The sequence below is a fragment of the Sander vitreus genome, chromosome 15 (genome assembly GCF_031162955.1).
Source record: "Sander vitreus isolate 19-12246 chromosome 15, sanVit1, whole genome shotgun sequence".
Lineage (NCBI taxonomy): Eukaryota > Metazoa > Chordata > Actinopteri > Perciformes > Percidae > Sander > Sander vitreus.
In genome coordinates, this window is record NC_135869.1 from 26,246,151 (window position 1) to 26,268,436 (window position 22,286).

Genomic DNA, 22,286 nt, shown 5'->3' on the forward strand with positions numbered 1-22,286 from the left:
GTGTTGACTTAGGCTTGATTTATTTCTTGCCTGACACATTGCTTCTTGTGAAGTGTATATCTGTTTTGTTGCAGCTATCAGCGGTGCAGCGAGGCTCTGTGCCATCTTGGCCTCGATGTTTCCAGCTGGAGTTTCCAGTCTGACAAGTCTATCATGGACTCAATCACAGATGATGAAACTATTATATAAATCCTACATTCCAGTCTCCATATCTGTCATTTTTGTTTTGTTTCTCTGAACAAGTGCAATAAGGAAATTACAGAGATAACCGGGAAAGAAACAGAGATAAGATTCACAGATCAGAAGTCAACAGAAAACAAATAAACAAATGAAACCAATGAGACTACAAGAAATATCATAACAATGTCGGCATACGTGTCAGCCTAGGTATTAGTGGCTGTGTGAGATAATATGAATATAAGCCGTACAAATAGATTTATATAATCAATATAAATCCATCCTAATATTGTGTTGATGTTCATATAACTGTTTATTGAGTTTTGTCCGAATATTTGGACAAATTGTATGTTGATGTTTGGCACCATTGTTATTTGAACTTTAATGGCAATAAAGCCCCTTTAAATTGATTTGAATAGTGGACAGATTTCAGCTATCTCAACCTTTTACACATTTTTTCTTCTCCTTTCTCGTGTTTTCTTCTCAATTTACATATGTCAGTTATTCAGAATTTGAGAAGATTGACATCACTGTCATGTCTTTACAGTATGAATGTAAAGTTACAGCCAGCAGCTGGTTAGCTTAGCACAAATACTGGAAACAGCCAGGCTAGTCTGTTTTTACAGTATTTGTGCTAAGCTAAGCTAACTGGCTGCTGGCCTATTGCCATCATATATACAGATGACGGTGGTGTCATTCTTCTCATCCAACTCTCAGCTAGAAAGTAATTAAGGGTATTTCCTAGCCTGACGTGGTCATACTCAGATTCTAGTCAGAATATGAGTCTGATTCTGCTCCAATGGGCTGTGATTATGGGGCGTGTTTCAACCGAACCAGGAAAGAGAATGCCTCTGCACTCATTGGATAGATCTACAACCAATCAGAGCAACGGAGACAGACGTCACAGAAGCTGAAAGTCAAAGGCAGGCTTCGACAGAGCAAAGGCAGAGGCGGTAGTTTCCTTGTTGTGCGAACGGGTGTGGCAGTGTGTTTACATACGTGATCATGGATCTCTGTTCCTCTTTTAAAATGAACACGCTGTCGATATCTTCTATAACAGACGCGATGGCGGCCATCTTTGTTGTAAACTAATTCAACCCAAGCCTCTTTGGTGACGTGGTTGATTAGGTTACTGTTGATCATCTGTCCATCATCGTATCAAGCCCACCCTGACAATCTGATTGGTCTGAACAGCTCTGGTTCGAGCATAGTTGCTCCACAACGAATCAAGTCCAGACCGGACTTCCCGACCTCAAATGTTGTGGGCGGGGCTAAGTTCAGCTGGCGTCCAGGCTTGGTATTTGCCAAAACATCAAACTATTCATTTAACCTTCTTGACATTGATTCTAGAGATGGTTTTCAGAAATATGCTTTATTTTATATCCTGAGCAATGATTTTTCATATATGAAACAATGAACTGACTAGCCAAGCTTTAGTTTGTCTAGTCTCGCTTGACAAGCCCCGCCTTCCCGCAGGCTGCAGCGAGATACACTTGGATCGGGCCGCATTTTTCTGTCCGAGCCCGGCCCGCGTCCAACAGAGCAGTAACCGAGCTCGGCCAAAGACCGACAGGCATTAAGATATTTATGTCCGAGCCCGGCTCATACTGACACATGTACGTTTGTACGGGCGGAGCTACGGGGGGGGGGGCAAGGGGGGCAGCTGACCCCCCACTGTAGCTGCCCCCCTAACTTTGGTGTTAAAAACATTTTAATCGTAGCTCGTCTGCTTTCTGTGTCAGAGGAAGAGGCGTGGCTCAGGCATATCATTAAAGGTGTAGTAGGTAAGACTTATAAAACTCCCTTTCTGTCATATCTGCTGAAGCTGACCCTATGTTCCAGTAGAACTACAGGAAGCAGGTCATTTAAAAAGAAATCCAGCTCCTCTGGCTCCACCTACAGCCTGGAGTGAGATTTACAAAAGTCCACCGCTCCCTGTTCAGATGCACCAATCAGGGCCAGGGGAGGGTGTCTAACTGTTCAGATGCACCAATCAGGGCCAGGCGGGGTGTCTAACTGTTCAGATGCACCAATCAGGGCCAGGGGGGGCGTCTAACTGCGTGTCAATCACTGCTCATGCACACACAGTCATTCTCCCTTGTGGGGGGAGGGGCTTAGCAGACCGTTTTGGGCTTTAGCAGAAAGGGGGGGAGGGAACTGAGAAGTTGTTGATGTTCAAATTTTTTGGCTAAGTCCCGGATCTTCCCAATCCTACCTACAGCACCTTTAAACCAAAACTGCATGTATTAAATCATAGGATTTATTGATTATTCCCACAACAAAAAAGTAAACTGATAATTGATATTTACCAAATAATTCAAGTTTGTAGCTGATTTGACAATAACCATTGTCTTCTTAATAAAACGTTGAATTGCAGCTGTGTTTGAAAGGCTCTGTGACACTAAATAAACCTGTTTGGTCTTAAAGTCTAAAGCTACATGAGACTCGGAGTAAACCTGCAAAATGTCCCTGAAAGAAATGCTCCCGTGTTGTTAATTTAATTATTTTCTTTGGATTACCAACATGTACCTCCAGACAAAAACCTATATTTAGTATATTATATTTAACATTTAAAATAATTTGAGCTAAGTTATACTTTGGGGGTTTAGGATGCAAATGAGCATTTGTCCCCTGATTTATAAATCAAACTATATTACACATGACTGTATGCAACTTAACATTTAAACAACAATAGACTAGCTCAACTTAACCAAATTGCCTCAACAGCAACTAACTAGGATTAACTGAAGAAAACCACAAACAAGGTCCTGGTTTTATACTCACGGCAAACGAGCCCCCAACTTGTTACGACCGGCTCACAGGCCACAACAAAAGAGGGAGATGCACAGCAACGTAACAATAATAAAGTGACATTTATTAAATACGACGCAAACAAGGGAACGATGAGGTGTGATTGTCAGTATCAGTGATGATGAATGAAGGTGTATGGATGTAATGGAGAATGTGAGGTGCATGTTGTCAGTAGTTAACAAAGGGAAAACTCAAACAGAGAGAAAACATGTTGGTGCGCAGTCGGGAGAATGCGGCCGCCTGGTCTCGGGGCAGGCGGGGGTTAAATAGTCTGGGAGGACCGGCCAGGTGATCACAGTCATCTCATTATCTCCTCCGCTACACCTGCAAGTTAACAAGACAAACCACAGTACACATGTAGGACAGGCCCAGGGCCGTCACACCAACAAACAGACATCATTTTTATGCCTTTATTTTAAAAGATTATTTGTGTAGCTAGTGTTTGTCTGTATGCAGTAGTTATTATATAGTTGTGAGGACTAGTTTCAGTTTTCTCACGTCGCCACAGGACTTTTTTGGGGGGTGGCAGCAAGAAGCTTGCTATAGGTGAGGATTAAGGTGAGGGTGTGGGTGCGCAGACCTTATTACCACCATCTTCACTCCTACCAGATGGACCTCCAGTGGCATGAGAGAACCCATGACGACCTTCGTCTGGCAGGAGTTGCAGGGGGCTGCCGGTGGTCCGGTCAGTTGGACTCCGCCTGTGCCTGTCCCCAGGTGCAGGTTTGTCTTTGGGGTTTGCTCCCCTAGCCACTGTACCCTCCAGAGTTAACCCACGTGGCTGTGGGGTTGCCTTCTTCCACCTTCCCTAAATATCTGTCTGAACCCGGCCCGGCCCGACGGGTATCCATCCTCTAGTCCACATGAGACAAGCCTTCTGTGATCGCCCCCCCCCCTCCTCCTCCACACAGTTGCTAGTAGCCAAGGAGGACACGGAGGATTAAAAAAACATGACGGACTATCTTCACTTGAGTTTCTGTGCGCGAAAGTCGCCGGACGCCACAATCTTGTGAACATAGTCATACTGAGAAATCCAGAGAGAGTTGTGTGGAGCTGATAGTCTTAATTAGCTTTGTAGCGACTCAGTTGGCAACGACTTGAATGTAACGGACGTTCATTAATATCAAAAAGTTACGCACTAATGCTTTAAAAGCACCATTTCTGTGAATGTGTTAACTGGCTCCCAACATGGAACAATCTAACATCTACTGTATCAACAATCCACTCAACTAACTTTCTGCACTCAAAGCAAAGTCTGTGAGGCCAAGGACATCAAAAATAAGTATTTGAACCTCATAATTAAATACAAAATGAGGGGAAAACTGCAAAAAGGTCAACTTTTTGAAAAAAAGAACCCCTCCCCTTCCACTAGGCTGGCTACGGGCCTATAAATAGAAATCTAAATAATATGCTTCAACTTGCTGCCCCACACCTCTCTAACGTGTTTGTCTTCAATCTCACCTCGGGGACTCCCACTGCGTCATCAGGAAACAATCCGTTATAAGAGACCTGGCGCCGTTGTGATCCGAGTGCTGCCACAGGTAGTCTATTAGGTCACCAGCATGGACGTGTTAACGTTTGAGAGGGAGAACCGTGAGCGTATCCAGGCCGTGGAGAATTCGTTTGTTCCAGCAGGGACGCCCCTATCCATTCCGGGTCGGGTTTTGATGGGACAGGGCCGTCTGATGAAGCAGGGGCGTCGGAAGCCCGAGCCCAAGGATTTCTTCCTCTTCAGCGACGTGCTGGTGTACGGCACCGTCTTCCTCAACGGCCGCTGGCACAGAAAGCAGAGAGTCGTCCCTCTAGGTGAGAAACTCGTTTGCTTCACTTGATCTTTGGGCTGCTTTTAGGATCTGGGAATCAGTGTTGGAATGTAACGAAGTACAAATACTTTGTTATTGTACTTAAGTAGAATTTTCACGTATCTGTATTTTACTTCGTTATTTATATTTCTGGAAATTTTCACTTTTACTCCACAAAATGTATACTTTTACTCCTACATTTAGTAGTAGTAGTATTAAGTAGCCTATTTTCGTTACTTGTCACTTGCAAGGATTGTTTTTGTACGTTGGAGTGAACATTGAAGGTGATGTTTAAGAAGGTGTGGTAACACTAAATATTAAAGGGAAGTCACGATAAAGTTCATAATCAAAGTATTTTTATAGCCTATTCTGATAGTTAAGTAGGCTACATGTAATATCATAAAATTACTTTTGATACTTAAGTAGGCCTACAGTAGCCTAAATATCAGATACTTTTATTCAAGTAATGCTCCAAAAGGTGACTTCAACTCCTACCAAAGTCATTTTCTGGTAAGATACTTAGTACTTTTACTCAAGTATTGCTTTCAGTTACTTTATACAAGACTGCTGGGAATGACTGAGCCCATGACTGATTCATTTCATCGCTGCAACTTTGCACAATTGTGAACAGAGTTCAAAATGATTTTTTTTCATCCACCAGCCAAATGGCTAGTGAATGTTCACATTTGACCAGCCACTCAATAGAGTAGGCTACCATTGGTGAGTGAAGCAAATATTTGCATATTTTACCAGCATTTGGCTGGTAGATGGTGCTAATTTTGAACCCTGTGTGAATTATTGTAATAAGGTAAGAATGTGAACGGTAATGTCTGTAAAATTACGTGATCTGATGTTTTGTATTCCACTTGCATTTCATATTTACTGTTTTACCTACCAGCGGGACTACGGGCGGAAAATATCAATTGTAATACAACCTGCAATGCATCTTTTCTTGTTTTTATACAAGGTTAATGTTTAATTGTGCACTGCCCCTGTATGAATATAATTATATTACATTACATCCAGTCAGACAGAAAATGTCCAATAAAGAGAAGGATCATGATCAAACTAAAATGTGTATCTATAGCTCTATACAAGCTATATAGAGACAAAGTATTTGGTATTGCTTTGGTGTTACCTTTTTCCGACTTTGCATTCATGTGCAGAAGTTTCTAGATATCTGCTACAGCATTACAATGGAGGTAAATGGAATTTCATATTCATATACCACTTAAACTATGTTCAACTGAGCAAACAGTTCTGTAGATTATTTTGAGTTTGTTCAATGTCATTTTTAATGCCTCAAACACTTCAAAATGAAATAGCGTTCGCCTTCATTTTATCGATGCAGCTAAAGAAGTTGGGATTTGTCGATTGTTGTTCATTTAACTCCATTCAACTGTAATGTGTGCCTATAATCTGGTTGTGCAGAAATGGCAGGTTCACGGGTAGGAACACGCATAAAATTGACAAGCATTTTGACTATACCATATAGTTTATTGTTAATATGCCATCTTCACTGTCATTTCAGAGGAGATCCAGTTAGAAGACATGGAGGATGGTGAGGGAATGAAAAACCAATGGCTGATGCGTACACCACGCAAGTCCTTTTTTGTGTCCGCCCCTTCAATCGAGGAGAAGCGGGCCTGGATGGAGCACATCCAAGACTGCCAGTCAAACCTGATGCAGGGCGGCAGCAGCCAACCAGGTTCCACCTTTGCTGTTACCTGGATCCCCGACAAGGCCGCCTATAAATGCATGCGCTGCTTAAACAAGTTCACTAGGACCAAGCGTCGACATCACTGCCGAAAATGTGGCTTTTTGGTCTGCAAAGCATGCTCAATGCATCGAGCCGTGATAAACCATATTCACCCCACAAAGAGGCTGAGGGTCTGCGGCCTCTGCTACATTAGGAAGGAGGAAGATGAGCAGTCTCACGTGAGGGGAGACAGCACTGAAAAGAGTTGCTCAGAGGAGGACAGTGAGGCAGCATCCAGCGATGAGAATGAGGAAGAGGAGATGAAGCCAAGCTACACTTCTAGCAGCTGGCTGGACGGGATGGGCACCTATGTTTACCCGAGGCCAATGCATGAGCGGGCCCCAGTGAAATATAACTACAACAACACTGCCACTGTCTCTTAGACGTAGTCTCACAGTGCCAGACCTATCTCCACAGTGATGGAGAGTAGTCTGGCTGCACTGCCTATCTATTCTCAGATGGGGGGGGGGGGGGCTCGTTTTTATTACTTTTTAACCAATCACAATCCCTGATAGCAAGAGGGGGGGGGGGACATCCGGCGTGTGAAAGATGCATCCGATGTCAGCGCTGCAGTGGTAAAATCTTAAAACTCAGTGACATTATGACAGATTGTCTTAAGATGTGAGATGGTGTCAGACTGTAGTCTTGTCAGAGTCTTCTAGTGGTCGGCATTACTCACTTTATTTCTAAAAAGCAATTAGCAACAAATTATGTGACTTTAGACCATCAGGAAAAAAAGTGAGATATATTATACATTATATTTCAATTTTATTTGTAGTATCAAATCACAACAAGACTTTACAGATACAGTAGGTCTAGACCACACTATAATTTACAAAGACCCAACAATTTCCCACGAGCTAGCATTTGGTGCAACAGTGGCGAGGAAAAACTTCCTTTTAGGCAGAAACCTAGACAGACCCACGCTCTTGGTGGGTATCACTGCCGGTTTGGACACAGACACTAATACAGATCTAGAGAAATATGATTCATAATAATTATAGGAGTTGGAGTGATGAACAGTGGCACTTATATTTATTAATATAGTAATTCATTCCCATGCATGCAGTTCAGAGTAATCAAAGTCCACGGCTCTTCTGCCAAAAGCACAGGGTCTCTCTCACTCCTCTTGTGGTGTGAGCAACAGGCAGTCGGCCAACACAGCCACTAAACCTGCTACTTTCATTGGAAAAGAGTTGGCAACGCTGGACTACTCCGATGTAACTGATGTTTACCATCATTTAGCATCATTAAGCATTGTATTTAACAATGAATTGAGTATTGCCTTATAAAGTAGTTTAAAAGTTATCCTTAAAAATGTAATTGTGTATTGTATTTGCACCTGTCACCATGCACTTTTTACACTGACAACTTCAAGTCAAAAAGCACCTTTATCTTCTCTGAGTGTTATTGTTATTTGATGTCAGGGGATGTTGAGAACAGTTTATTTAGGGTCTTGGTACAATCGCTGTTTACATATTAAAAAAAAAAAGCATTTGTTCATATGCGCTCTTTCATTTCGCTTTGAAACGATTTAAAAACAATAAAGCTCAAAACAGCTAAATGATTTGTGTCTGTTGTGTTGATTTGAGCAGTGAGAGTCATGTTGGGACATGTTATTTTTTTCTTCTTTTCAAAAGTCTTCTTTTATTTTAGGTCACTGTTCATGAGAGTGGTATCAATAGCATCCCATACCCTTTGCAGCTAGCAAGCTCAACAACTGCCATCACAGTTAGCTCCTGTTAGTCAAAGTCATTCTAAATCAACTGTGTAGCTGTCGCTGTAAATATACACTACACAGAAATAGAAACTAATATGTGGTTGCTCAAGCTAACAAGAGCTAGCTGTTAATGCTAACAAAGAGTCACTTCGATGCCGAGTAATATAATCTCACAAGCCGGCCTAGCTAGCTAGGTAGCATAAGTAGCCTTGTTAAGCTAAGGCTAAATAGCTAGGTAAAGTCTAGTTACGGTGTCCGTTTATTTACAGGTCGATTCAGAACAATGTTGGCGTTGATGTTGCTCTAGCTAACAGTAGTGGCTAAAGTCTTGTAGCAGTTTAGCTTAGTTTAGATTAGTTGAAGAGACACAGGGGTGACAGTCGACAACATAACTGTCATAAAAAGTCAGGACATAATGAAATAAAATGTGTCATTATGAAACATGGCATTATGGGGGAAAAAAACTGGCATCAAATGTGTTTTCGGGGAAGATGATATAAGAAAATAAAAACAGACTTGAAATAAAAGGTCTACAATTACACAAAATTGATATCCAATCAAATTAAATTATAAAAATGAATGATGAAATAACAGTTATGTAACCATGAGGCTGAAATTACACATCAGAGGCTTCTACATGTTCTTGGCCGGTGCAAAGTTTATTTAAACTGCCACAGGAAGTTTAAAAAACTGCTTTGTTGCAGTTTTATAACGCTAGGCCTACTGTTCCACTCAACAATAAGATCATCTGTCAAACAACTACAGCAGAAATGTTGGCTTTTTCCATGGTGTATTTCCTCATGCTATGTGTGATTTTGTGAGGTGGAGAGCTATGAAGTGTTTTCTGTTGGATTTGTCAGTAATAGAGAGGGGAGTGTGGTAGTTTCCAGTAAAAAAAGACTCTCGTTGAATGTTTTTAAACCAAACTGGGATTGCCTGAAGTCATGAAAGTGCATATGAGGCAAACATACCACATGGATGACATTTTATAGGAGGTATTTGACTTCTGACATTTGACAACTGCAACAATGCCAAATTCTGTCTTGGTGAGTCATTTCTTTGAAGGTGGTGTCAAACAAGTTTGACTTCTCAAACAGAACAAGGAAATGTGGCCTATTTTCCTGCAGACTTCTTATTTATCTTATTAACCTACCTGTAAACGAAAACATAATCAACACAGTGAATAGTTGGGTTTATATAAACAGTAAGCTGCTCACAATCAAGTCTGTCTCAGGTCTGTGTACTGGCAATGTGTCACAATGCGGAAGCTTCTCTCAAAAGTTTCCACTGTTCTGCTTCATACCTGAAAAACAGACAGATTTCAGAAGTACAACTTTAAAGCATCACAACTGAAACACATCTTCACAATAATCTATCAAAAATGGGGAGTAATAGGAAATATAAATAGGGAAAAAATATGTAGATTGAGTTTATGTCTGCATTTTTAATCCCTTTATTTGGTAAAAAACAAAGTAGGATGTTGCTCCTGGGTAGCTCACGTGGTAGAGCAGGCGCACATATATAGAGGTTTCCTCCGCGATGCAACAGCCGCGGGTTCGACTCCGACCTGCGGCCCTTTGCTGCATATCATTCCCTTTTTCTCTCCCCTTTCATGTCTTCATCTGTCCTATGAAAATAAAGGCCTAAAATCTCCCTAAAATCTGAGAAGTAACCTCCTTTAATGTGCATATGACAATTAATCACCTCAGTGATACATGAATTCATTTTAATGGATTAATAAAGCCCTGGACTGTAATATTTCAGATGTGTTTGAGCAATATTTCTGCTCATGTTCAAAACTTTGTGCACATTCAAAATATATCTCATCTGTGCTCTCTGAGATTTGGAGGAGTCGTGATATTTTGAGAAAAATAAAGTGATAATAGGCTATTACAAGAATGAAATCACAGTATTTCAGAAAATAATCCACCTGCACCACAGTCTGCTGTGCATGACGTGATTGCTCTGCTGATACAGTAGATGTCAGACCGTCTGACGGACACAGAGCCCCGTTTGGGTCTCTGGTCTCTGAATGAGACAAAGTTTAGGGAAGTGGCTGAATGCTGCTCTACATCCGAGGTGGAAAACCAAAACTAGACCTACTGCAGAAATACACAGAGCACAAACGAGACACATCTGCCGCAGCATCGCCAGCAGAGCGCGTCCTTTATAAACCTGAAGCTGCAGACCACGGACGGGAGGCGCGCTGCTCATCTCTATTTTTACAGCGAGAGTGGACACCAATAAAACTTAATTTTATAAGTCTTACCTACTAGACCTTTAAGTTTAATAACTTTCTTATTAGTGATGGTTATTTTAAAGTGCTACCAGTTAAATTGATGTCAAAATAAAAATAAATGCATACACAAAAATGTGACCACATTCTGTGTCACATTCCTCCAAAAACAAAAAACAAATATACACTCCTAAAATATTAGTATGCAGCACCACAAATATGAATATAAAGCATCTCACATGTGTTACACAGCATCCCAACTCTTTCCAGGGCAGATCTGAGTTTCTGTTCACTACAGCTTGTGATAATCCTGCTGACATCACACAATAGAATTTGACTTATCCAGAGAATGAGTTTTGAAGATTCTTGTAGCTTCTAACTAGAGGATGGATACCCGACCCGAGCCCGACGGGACCCGACGGGACCCGACCCAAGCCCGACGGGACCCGACGGGACCGGTTCGGACAGATATTTAGAAATTATTTTCGGGTTCGGGTCGGGCTCGGTCACATCAGCGCGATAAGGGTTGAACATTTGAATTTTAAAAAAAGCTTATTATGTAGGTAGCCAGTGGGCCCGTTTCACTTGATGCAAAGGTTTGTTTTTGTGATTAAAATACATTTTAAATATTACCCTAACATCCGTCTTCCTGCGCGCGAACATTTGTTTATGTAGCTGTGACAACGAAACACGTGCATATTAGGCTACATGTACATGTGTCATTAGTATGAGAAAAAAAATAAGATTTTAACTGTCGGGCTCGGACATAAATATCTTAATGCCTGTCGGGCTCGGCCGGGTTCGGTTACTGCTCTGTCGGACGCGGGCCGATCCACACTCTACTTCTAACGTCGTCAGTGTAGTTGAAGCTGAATACTATGAATCCACTGAATGGAAACATGGATGTAATTATGTGCGACAGTCAGTGGTGGAAGAATAGATTAATTTTCTCATCCCATAAAGGAACACTTGATCCTTCAGTTGTGCAAAAGTAAAAGAAAAGAAAAATTGAAAATTGAAGCTGTCAGACCAATGTAGTTAAGTAAAAAACACAATATTTGTGAGATGAACTGGAGTAGAAATATAAAGCTGCATAAAATGAAAATACTCATACCTTGAATTTGTACTTAAGTATAGTACTTGAGTAGAGATATTCTACTTTGTATCATAGCTTATTTGAATATTAAAACAAAAATAAATACTACCGTACTAGTGCTATGGCCGATTGGAGCGAGTGCCTGTTCGGAACGGGCCGACTCCTTGGTTCCCAGTGTTTGTTTGTTTGTTTTGTTTTTTGCACTGCTGAAATGATAGTTTTATAACCCCGACATCTGACAAAATCACCAAACCATCAGTTAAAGACAACAGCATAAGACATTTTATCGCACCGTATTTATCTGAACACTTTCATATTATTTGTGAAACTGTGAAAGCTGTAATGAGTTTCCAGTCTGGCCTTCAACATTCAAATGAAATGGATCTTTGCATCACAATCCAGAGAAAAAGAGAAATCACAATCAAGAGGAAAAAAAAAAAAAAGTCAACCACATTCAAGGAAACAGTGAAACACGTTGTCAACACCTGGATGAAAAACTGATTTATTTGACCCTTTACAGCCTACCATTCTTTCAAAGAACGGTATTCAGACTTTGTTTTCCTGTGGGTTTTCCTAAAGAACTAAAAAAAACCAAGCATCATTGGACACTAAATATAAACACTGGCCAAGAGAATGACCTGATATACCAACTGGGTTTATCGAACAACCTTTGAAAACTCATCAAGTCTGGCCACGGATAAAGAATTATCGCTGGTGTGAACCCACACGTGTAGTTTTGTCGACTTTGAACAAAGAGTCGACAAACGTCACACAACTCGTACGCCTTGACTAGCTTTTTTACATGTCAAACGTTGAGTAGGGTTGGGCATCGTTTGGATTTTAACAATTCTGATTCCAATTCCAATTCTTCCTTCCGATTCCGGTTCTCATCGATTCTTGATTCTGATTCTTTGAGGGGTGGAGTTGAAACGGGTCAGATGCCTGTTTTCACAAATAAGAGGAGAGTTTTATTTTGATTCAATGGTGGTTTGTAGTTCTACAGGGATTTTTCTATGTAAAATAAAGCCACACTAGAGCGCTGCTTACTGAGCTCCAAGGCTGCAACACAACAAGAGCCTGGCCGCTTCGGAAACCAAAAGTTGCGCATGTTAAACTGGGAAGTGATGATCAGATTTGAAACCAAAGAAACGATTCTACTGGAATCGTAATTTTTGAAACGATTCCAAGTAGGAATCGGTTCTCGATGCCCAATCCTAACGTTGAGCGTATACAGTATGTCAACATAAAGCTGCTTCTGAAGAATAAACAAATTAACAAAACGCAAAAAAAAAAAAAAAAAAAGATCCATCGTCTGCAACTTCTGCTCTAAACTTCTGCATTAAACGGAAAATCTGCTGACGAGTGAAAGTCGGCTGCCCAATGCTTTCTGTGTTCTTCAGGAAAATTGGGACAGACATTACAACGGTTTCAACTCTGGGAAATAAATTCCACTTCAAACTAAACTCATTCCCTTTAAATGTGACAGAGGAAGGACACTGTTCTTCTTTGACACTTTTGTTAGCTTGCACACGGCTAGCTTTACTTTATGGACCTTCCCTCTTAACTGATCACTTTGAAATCAGTGTCCAAACAGTGTCTCCCTCATAGTCTCAAACAGACTCTGCTACTGTTGTTGCTGTTAGTCTGACTGTTCCTTTACCCCAGCCTGATCTCTGTGCACTTCGTGCTGACAGTCCAACGATCCCCATCATGTTGTTGTTCATCTAGGTCACTTTACGTCCCGTTTCCCCTCCCCCCTGTGTGTTCTGTGTGCCGCAATGTGTCTATGAAGGCGGTAGAGTGGAAGTTGGCACGGGGGAAGGTGGAAGAATGAACGGCGTCAGAGGGGAAGGCGGCACGGGGAAAGCGATTTCGATCAGGGCAGTAGGAAGCAGTTGCTGCTTAAGTGAATGCTTTGCTTCTTTCGGGAGTGCTTTTGCTTTCCTGCGTTTACCTCCGTTATTTATGGACTGCTGCAATAGCGCGGCCATCTGCTTTTCAGCGTCATCCAACTTTGTCTGAAGAGCCTTTGTCTCCTCTTTCAAGGACAAGAGTTTTGATTTCATTCTCCTTGTCTGCTGACACTTCATCTTAAACTTTTTGCGGGCTACGACGAGCTTCTCGTGTAGTACCCTTACTTGATGTTTGAGTTTTGCGGGAGACTCGGAGAGAGCTAAACAAAGGTGATCATGTTCTGCATTTGCTTTATGTGCGAGTGTTGTGGGAGACTCGGAAACAGCTATAACAGGCTGATTTTGTGCCGCGTTTGCTTGACTTGTGAGCGATGTGGGAGACTCAGAAACAGCTAAAACAAGCTGACCATGTAATGCATTTGCTTGACTTGTGAGTGTTGTATGGGACTCAGAAACAGCTAAAACTAGCTGGCCATGTAATACATTTGCTTGACTTGTGAGTGTCGGGGGAGACTCAGAAACGGCTACAGCGGGTTGATCGTGTCCGGCATTTGCTTTATGTCCGGGCGTTGTGGGAGGCTCAGAAACGATGTAGGTGTGCTCAGAGCTCGCAGAGACTTCCTTCCTTCCTTGGCCGAAGTATACATGATCATGCATAACGGTTTTTAAATCTCCGCTTGTGGTATACTCACTCATGTCATCAGTGACGACCTCACCGACTGTGATCCTAATAATGTCGCCATATTCAGCGACATTGGCGTCCTCAGCACTCTCTTGCTTCACAACGACATTGTAATGATCAGCAGTAGAGACCAAAGGGCCGTGTACCCCCCCAGTAGAGCCGTTTCGCGTGGGCCTGGGAGGGTGTTCCTTTTTCCTCAAATGTGGCGGAAAGTTGAAAATAGTCGGCACAGCGGTGTCCTTCAGCCTCCTTCTGCACTAAAGGTGAATACGGAAAACATCAGTAGGTAGATTGTGATGCATGAAATAGGATTTTCTCTCCTTAACACTTATGGTGTATTTTGTGATTTAGGGCGTTTTCACACCTATAGTTCTGTTTGCTCTGGTCCAAACCCGTTGATGAGTTTGTAAACTTGGAGCAGCTTCCCCTTGGTTCGGTTTCGATTCACATCTTCCAACCGTACCAAAATGCGTCATTACAAACCACAGGAGCCATTTAGCTCAAACATAGTCTCGCTTTGCCAGACCTTCCTCCACAGCGCTGCGGAGTCTAGCTAGTCCACACAGCATTCCGGGATGGGAGAAAAACGTGTTCTGGTTTAGTGGCATTTCTATAAACCAATCACAATTGTCTTAGCGCCGGACGGAGCCACGGTGCCTCTGCTAAATAGCCTCGGGAAGGAACTTGTTTTGGTGGAACATGTGTACGTTCAAAAGTAGTTTTAGTTGTGCAACAGAAAACTCAGATTGGACAGATAGTCTAGCTAGCTGTCTGGATTTACCCTGCAGAGATCTGAGGAGCAGTTAACCATAGTCCTCACAAATCCACCGGAGGTTAGAATTACAACACAAAGGAAGCGGAAGGTACCGGACAGGGCTCGACATAAGCCATGGCCCGATGGCCCGGGGCCAGTAAAAAAGTATGTCGGGCTAGTTGATTGGCCAGACTGTGGCTCTGTCTGCTGCATCAGCAAACGTCATACAGAGTGGCGTGAAGCGTGTGAATGTTAGCTAACATTTCACATTTTCACCTCAGGTAATTTATAACCAGTTCATTTGGATACAAGCGTTGCATTTTGGAAGATAGACGGGATTCTGAACAGCGATGCCCGCACTGCGCGCACACACACACACACCAGGGCCGAGGTGTGTGCGTTACTTCACGCAGCACATGTAACTAACTGGAAATGATACCGAGGATTATTTTCCACCGATGGCGCAGATGAACTAACGCTACACTCGTCACTGTAAGTAGCCTACAATAAAACCTCCATGAGAGTCAATACTTATCAATACCCACCTACCTGTTCTACAGGCATAAACATGTAGAAACCCATATTTCAGTCTGCTCTGTCTGCGCCGTCCACTCTTGTCCACCGTGCTGTGCAAACACAGCTCTACTCTACAAACAGCGACTTTTTACAACCAAGATGTCAGTTGTCAGATGTCAGTTTGTAGTCTGTTTATCTTAGTTTGCGACGAATCTTGAACTTTGGACAAACTCTTGTAAACGTAGCTGCTGTCTAAACGAACCATCCTCTCCGCTGGAGCGGTAAACCTATAGATAAGACCAAAACAGATACATGTGGTACTTAATATGCACGTGCATGACGCCGCGTTCTTCATTCTTGATGATGTTGCCGGTTGTATTATTTTGCAACAGCATTGTTTCATTTCAAATTAGGCATACAGGACAAATGCTAGCCTGCATAACAGTCCATTCATTATTAAAGCTGCCGTTTTCCACAACTTTTTGCTTCAGGCTCTTTGACAGTGACATTTTTACCTGACAACAGGCCTTTCTTTCTGCAAGGCATTTTCCACCAATCAGGACACCCATTACGTTTCAGTAATCAAGACTTTAACCATCACTCCTCAGTGAACTGCCCCCTAATCTGAGATCATTTTCTAGTTAAGTAGCCTATCTAGTTATCATTATGGATTTTCCATGTTTTTTAGGAGTTTGCTTACACCAATACATGTACAAAATATAGCATTAAGTGAAAATATCAAACAAGAAGTTGTGTATTAGGTATAATTTTATTTTCTTTATTAGTGTCTGCTTAAAACAAATTCTGGCCCTTGGAAAAATGTAGTTGATGACCCCTGGCCTAGCTTTACTGCTAATGGCACAACATACAGTGGCTAGCTGGGTTATAACCATTTTCTGAAGCTTCATGGTAGGTGCGGCGTATATTTTCCTGCTTTTTTGTCCTTTGCCAATCACACTTATGATATTTCTTTCAGGGCCAGTAAAAATGTAAAAGGGGCCAGCAAAACTCTGATCTTCTGGCCCCAGGGGGCCAGTGGTACCGGACATCCGGCCGAAAAGAGTGACATCCGGAGCAATCCCGGAAGTGGAACGTCGTGGAGATAGACTAGCTCAAACTGAACTAAGTGAAGCAGGTGTGAAAGCCCCCTAAAGTACAGACCTTTTAAAAGTAGTTGTGCTAATACTCAAACATTTTAGACTTTATAACAGTCTTTATAACTTTATAATAAGATATGACACACAAAATAAATTGAAATTATAACAGGAGCATTGAAATCATAATGGCATTACACTTGCATGTGCACCAACTTTTGGCAGTTGTAATGAAACTCTTGATACTGGTAAAGATGATTAGGGTGGCATCATGATCACCAGTGTTGGGCAAGTCACTTCCAAAATGTAATACATTATTGATTACTAGTTACTGTCATTTGAGAGTAATTAGCTATATTACAATATTACTGTCTCTGAATTGTAATGCTTTACACTACTTTTTGTGTTACTTTTGAGTTACATTCACAAAAATAACAGCGGAAGTTTGACTTTGCAGGTATCTTGTGAATTTCACCACCGGATCAATAAAGTCTCATCTTTATCCACTTTAATACATCATAATTTATTCATATTATTTTATATTATTAATCTGAAGCTGCAAAGTAACTAAAGCTATAAAATAAATAGTTAAGTAAAACGTTACTCCCATCACTGATGATCACAGACATCATAAAGGGTGACTGATGACTTCATTAAAAGTGGCTACTATGACAGATGTTTTTTTTTTTTTTACTGAAAAGTCACCCAATGTTAAAGGCGCTGACACACCAACCCGATAATCGGCCGTCGGACAGTCTGGTGAGGTCGGTGACTCGAGTCTGTTCGGTGTGTTCCGTGCTGTCGTCAGTCGGAGGAGCCGTCGGCGTTCATTTTGGCCGACCTAACTTGCTGGGTCGGAGGGCGGGCAGTCGGACTCAATGGCCAATCTGAACGGTGGAGTGCTAACCCGGGAAATGACGAGCGGGATGAGCCTGACTAACGGCCTCTCAAAATCTGACGAAAATCTTTTAAACTGACCTTTGTCGACCTGAAATGAAGACAGATTTAGCAACTGCACGGCCTATTTCTCTCTTAAAATGTTTTCAGAAACACGTTTCGGTGAACAATCTTCGTAAAATATGAGATCGTATTCCAAACGAAGCCGCCATTATGCAAAAATCTATCCGGGAGCAGCCAGACCCACGTGACGCGTTTGTCCAATCAGCTGCCGGTTTTAATTTTTTGGGTGACAATACAGATTAGCGCCCGCCTGCTGTTATGGAGACGTATTACGTCTCGCGCACGCGCAGATCCTACGCTCAAGTCGCGTCGCTTCGGTGCGTTTCGAGGCACTTTTTGGACCGATGGGAGCCCACTAATCAGTCCGACTGCCTTTTCTGCCGACCGTCAGGTTGGTGTGTCAGGGGATTTAGGTTTTGTAGTCAGTTACTTTCCCCATCAGGTATTGGTGCATTAAGAGAATGTACTGTATACTTAGCAGGGTCGGGTACCGAACTTAGTACTTTTAAGGGTACCGACCGAATTACGTTTGTACTACCAAGTCCCGATTCACACCAAATCAATCTGTGCCAAATGTGTGTCTCGGTACCATGTTGTCTATGAAGAACTGATCCTCCTCAAAGTGCATACTGCACAGACGTGAGGCTGGAGTTGGGGTCCAGTTGTGTCTCCTCACGTTTATCACCCATTGTTTCAGCCTGCGGCGGTCACTTAAAGGAAATCTGTTCGGAGACAAAAAAAAGTGTTGACTGTTAAACATTCAGACTCCACAGTCTAGAATGCTGTTAACAATTTACACGTAACAAGGCCCCAAATCTGCAATGAAAATTAGAACTTTCATGAAGTTTTATGTTTTGTGCCAGATATAGCCAGTCAGGCTGATTTTCATCTACAGTCCCTGGCAGGTTAATTGCTTATAAATAAATTAAAAAGCCCCGAATCACGGCTAAATAATGAAACTATGCAAGAATTAGCAGGCAACAAGCAGCCATTAGCAAAAACAAAAGACCCTAGGACTATTTATTGTATTTTCCTTATAAATCTAATTTTACTTCTCGCCAAATTCCACATTTACAAATATAAATTTATAAATATTTCCTTTTATTGATGAAGGAAATGGAACTCTACATGCCAACCATTTATTTCTCACAAAACAATGGATGTATGCAGTATCTTTACCGTTTCTAGGACAACTTTTTGTCATACACTCGTGTATTTATTTCAACGTTCCTCATTTAACGTTACATTTGTTCCGTTTTTGTTGTCGTTTTATGTAGCACTGCTTTTTGTCTTATTTTCTCAATGCTTCATCTGTATGTGTGCGTGATTCTGATGACAGTTTACAGTAAAGATTGAAAAAGGAGGTGCAGCATGTGTATGTCGCGCCACTTGATTGGGATGATCCTTGTAGGATGATACATGTGTAGGAAACACCAGTGTTTTCTCTGTCCTCGCTCCTCCAGAAACCTCCTCTCTCCAGGCTGCATATAGTCATGGATGTATTAAAGCACACGTGTGTCAAACTCAAGGCCCGGGGGCCAAATCCAGCCCCTTGCAAATTGTAATCTGGCCCGCATATCAATTTAGGTTCACAACTAATATTGGCCGCTTAGCTGTGCTAACACCAAAAGTCAGTCACACTGTAATTACGTGACACTTAAAGCAGATTTTGGCAGATTGGGCGACTTTGAGCCTCAGAAATCCCCCCACAACCAGAGAGTTTACATGTTCAGGCTGTGAAACCGCTTGCTGGGAGTCAGCTGTGTGGTAGCCTGCTTTTAAAAATGTAATCTTTGTTTTTCATGTTTTGCTAAATTCTATAATGGCTAAGAAACTTTTTTGCCGACCTTTTTTTAGGGTTTTATGTCGACCAAACTGTACGTGAGAAAGCTATATGAGACATGCAATCAACAGCCAAAGATATTTGACTTTTTCGGTTAAATAAAAGCATGTCAGTAAACTCTACATGTCTGGCCCTTAGTTAGTGAAGTTGAGTTTGACACCCCGGTATTAAAGGATTGGAAGATCCTCCTCATAGTTTTTCTCTCTGATCTCTTTTGCACACGTTTTGAACGTGCAAAATATAGAGAACAAAAACCAAGGGCACATCTCTTGTATTGTGTTTACTGGTGAACGCTCTTAGAAATGTATCTGGCCCTTGTTGCAATACATTGAGTTTAAAAAAATAGATTGGAAGAAGATCCTTCATGGCGGAGGGGGAACGATAATTTCCAGGTCACGGGAGGAGAGCGCGAGCAAGCAAAGTGTCTGTGACAGAGACAACATTTAAGTTGCTAGCCTTTTGATAACGTTTTCTGAGGAACGTTCTTTGCCAAGTGGTCTTTTCCAAGCACAGGTTACAACACAATAGACTCCAACCTGTTCATAAACGTAGCTTAACGTTGGTTAAATGTACCTTTTTATCAGGCTTTGACGCATTGCTACGTTAACCCCATTGAAGCCAGGTACCGTTAGCATGGCTAACGATGAAAACTAGCGCTACCTAGCTAGCTGGGTTAGCAAAATGCATCCGTAGCCTAACTCACATTAACTGTTGGGGTGCTAATTTTGGCTAGCGAAAAAAAGCTAAAAAAAAAGTTGTACTTACCGGAAGAAACTAATAGAACACCCCTGATATTGCCTTAGTTTGCAACCGAACGCTGAACAAGACATTTAGGCGACCAAAATGTTAAATTAACGTCCATGAACTGAAAACATAACGAGTCCTCCGTGTCTGAAAAGTGAAGCCAATGCGGAAACGGAAGTGCCTTAAACCTGCATTCTTTCTAACCAGCGGCAGCAGAGGGGCGACTCCACTGGTTGCAAAAAGAAGTCCGATTGTATAGAAGTCTATGAGAAAATGACCCTATTTCTCACTTAATTCATCCCCCCAGTAAACATTTTCCTAATTAGTTTATGGTCTCAATCGCTAATTTCAAGTCTTCATTAATACAGCATGATATTCATTTGGTAAATTATGGTCCCATTTAGAGTATAATAGCTGATAAAGCAGAGTATGCTTTAGAGCGTGGATTGTGATCGGCAAGGGCTGAAGGATGGCTGAAGACGGTTGAAAGTACTTGACCTTATCCCAGACATAAAGGAACCCTTTTTCCTTCATTTTTATAGAAATATTGACATTCAAAATTACCAAATTTGGAGATGCATGGTTTCAACTGGACAGGAAAGGCTAGAAAAAAAGTGTTGTGATTTGTTAAGCACAATATTTGTATGAGAAAGTGGAGAAGTATAAAGCTGCATAAGATGGAACTCAGTTAAGTACATCAAAATTGTACTTAACAGTACCTAAGTAAGTATATTCTAGGCTACTTATTTGATTCGATAAGAGAGAAAATTACACATTTTCAAAACCACTTTATTTGCTCATGACAGTATTTTCAACGTTAACTCAAATAAACAAAATCAAATTAATTAAATTCAGCCATATTGTTCACCACAAAATAACTCCAAAGACTAACTCGTCTTTCACCACAGAGCATAACACATTTTAATGCACCGTGTGTTTCTGTTTTACATCATTTGTCAAACTGTAAAAGCTGTGATCAGTTTTCAGTCTATTCTTTAACATTCAAATCAAAATGATCTTTGCATCACAGTCCAGAGAATCTTCCATTTTATTCCTCTCACTGAGGTAAATGGCTGCCTTTGCTTGACCCAATTGAAACGTTTAATTTATTGTTTTTTGGTTATCAATAACCCAAAATAAACCGCTGAGCTGAAAAACAAAAAGATCTCGCTAAACAAAAAAAGATTTGACAGTGATTTAACTGTTGAAACAGAGAAAGACAGTCAACCACATTTCCTTCGTGTGCAAAAAGGACAGTGTGAATAAAAGACACAAACGTGTTAACTGCAAACATTCAATGAAAAACTCTCCAATGTACATCTCCAACCTTTTTCTGTGCGTTAACGGTGGTTTGTAAAGTGCTCGCCACTCAGGCTTTTCAGCATCCCTCAGGGCTACATCCACCCTCCACGGGGTATAGCACTTAGACCATCTAGTTTGTTTTTTCTCTAACACTTTTACTAATAATTGGTACATTCATAGAAATAGAATGAGAGTAGAATGGACATTGAACTGCTCAAACTGCTGTGATCATCCAGTTGTCCTCCGGTCAAGTTTGACCCCTTTTCCACATTTTCTATATCAGAAATGTGGGTTTCTTTCAACAAAATTGCCCAAAAACAACATGGATGGTTCAACGCAGCGCTCTTCGCAATTTAAATGTTTAAAAAAAAACGTCAAAGAATGTCGACTAAAATTACATAAAAGCGCCAAAACCATTGAAAAAAATCGACTAAAGGCATTGAAAGCCTAGAAAACAGCAGAATAAAGCTTTGAAAAAAACGTCAAACAAGGCACTAACAATGTTTTAGAAATCGACAAAAACCGTAAACCCCCCCCCCGTCAAAAATGTTGAAAAAAAACATTGAAAAATGTGTTGAAAAAAATGTGAAAAAGGCATCGGAAAATTTGCCAAAAAAGTGTTGATTTTCAGAGAGGACAAAACAAGGGCTAAAAGAAAACGTGCATTGACTATAAAAGTACAGTAAGTAGGCCCGCTTCAACGCTCACAGTTCTTTGCAACGGTGAGTAGCCTCTGACCATCCTGCTATGTTGATTTAAGTGGGAATGTCCAATCTATTCTAGTTCTATTTTTCTAGGTACTGTACATTATTTGTACTCCCATAGTATTCAGTGTGTTTGACACACTTGTTATTTTTTACCAAACAAACGGCATGAC

General features: G+C 41.4%; 2 protein-coding genes and 1 long non-coding RNA gene across 5 annotated transcripts; 1 reads left to right on the forward strand and 2 right to left on the reverse strand.

Moving 5' to 3' along the window:
• Positions 1 to 3,031: 3,031 nt before the first annotated feature.
• On the reverse strand, positions 3,032 to 4,349 carry LOC144529587 (uncharacterized). Its single transcript, XR_013503024.1, has 2 exons — positions 3,569 to 4,349; positions 3,032 to 3,312 (listed from the first exon to the last, which is right to left on the reverse strand). It is a non-coding gene; the product is annotated as an uncharacterized LOC144529587 (long non-coding RNA).
• A 101-nt stretch (positions 4,350 to 4,450) lies between these two features.
• LOC144529586 (pleckstrin homology domain-containing family F member 2-like) lies at positions 4,451 to 8,113 on the forward strand. Its single transcript, XM_078268736.1, has 2 exons — positions 4,451 to 4,794; positions 6,322 to 8,113. The coding sequence occupies exons 1-2, from the start codon at positions 4,551 to 4,553 to the stop codon at positions 6,930 to 6,932; spliced, it is 855 nt and encodes a 284-aa protein (XP_078124862.1). The 5' UTR covers positions 4,451 to 4,550; the 3' UTR covers positions 6,933 to 8,113.
• Positions 8,114 to 8,907: 794 nt separating this feature from the next.
• On the reverse strand, positions 8,908 to 20,282 carry LOC144529585 (THAP domain-containing protein 1-like). 3 transcript variants are annotated; one of them, XM_078268734.1, is made up of 4 exons: positions 20,129 to 20,282; positions 18,110 to 18,242; positions 14,207 to 14,453; positions 8,908 to 9,572 (listed from the first exon to the last, which is right to left on the reverse strand). In XM_078268734.1, exons 1-4 carry the CDS (start codon positions 20,191 to 20,193, stop codon positions 9,544 to 9,546), a joined length of 474 nt encoding a protein of 157 aa, XP_078124860.1. In that variant the 5' UTR covers positions 20,194 to 20,282; the 3' UTR covers positions 8,908 to 9,543. The 3 variants fall into 3 exon arrangements, with proteins under 3 accessions (XP_078124860.1, XP_078124861.1, XP_078124859.1); XM_078268735.1 differs by lacking the exon at positions 8,908 to 9,572 and adding an exon at positions 12,088 to 12,543; XM_078268733.1 differs by lacking the exon at positions 8,908 to 9,572 and having other exon boundaries at positions 12,088 to 14,453.
• Between the last annotated feature and the right edge of the window lie 2,004 nt (positions 20,283 to 22,286).

Coding starts and splice junctions, on each gene's coding strand:
- LOC144529585 (XM_078268733.1), bottom strand. CDS start 20,193: ATGTCTTGTTCAGCGTTCGGTTGCAAACTAAGGCAATATCAGGGGTGT. Junction 18,243..20,128: donor TGTTCTATTAGTTTCTTCCG/GTAAGTACAACT, acceptor GTCTCCGAACAG/ATTTCCTTTAAGTGACCGCC. Junction 14,454..18,109: donor AGTTCTTCATAGACAACATG/GTACCGAGACAC, acceptor ATTCACCTTTAG/TGCAGAAGGAGGCTGAAGGA.
- LOC144529586 (XM_078268736.1), top strand. CDS start 4,551: ATGGACGTGTTAACGTTTGAGAGGGAGAACCGTGAGCGTATCCAGGCC. Junction 4,795..6,321: donor GCAGAGAGTCGTCCCTCTAG/GTGAGAAACTCG, acceptor CTGTCATTTCAG/AGGAGATCCAGTTAGAAGAC.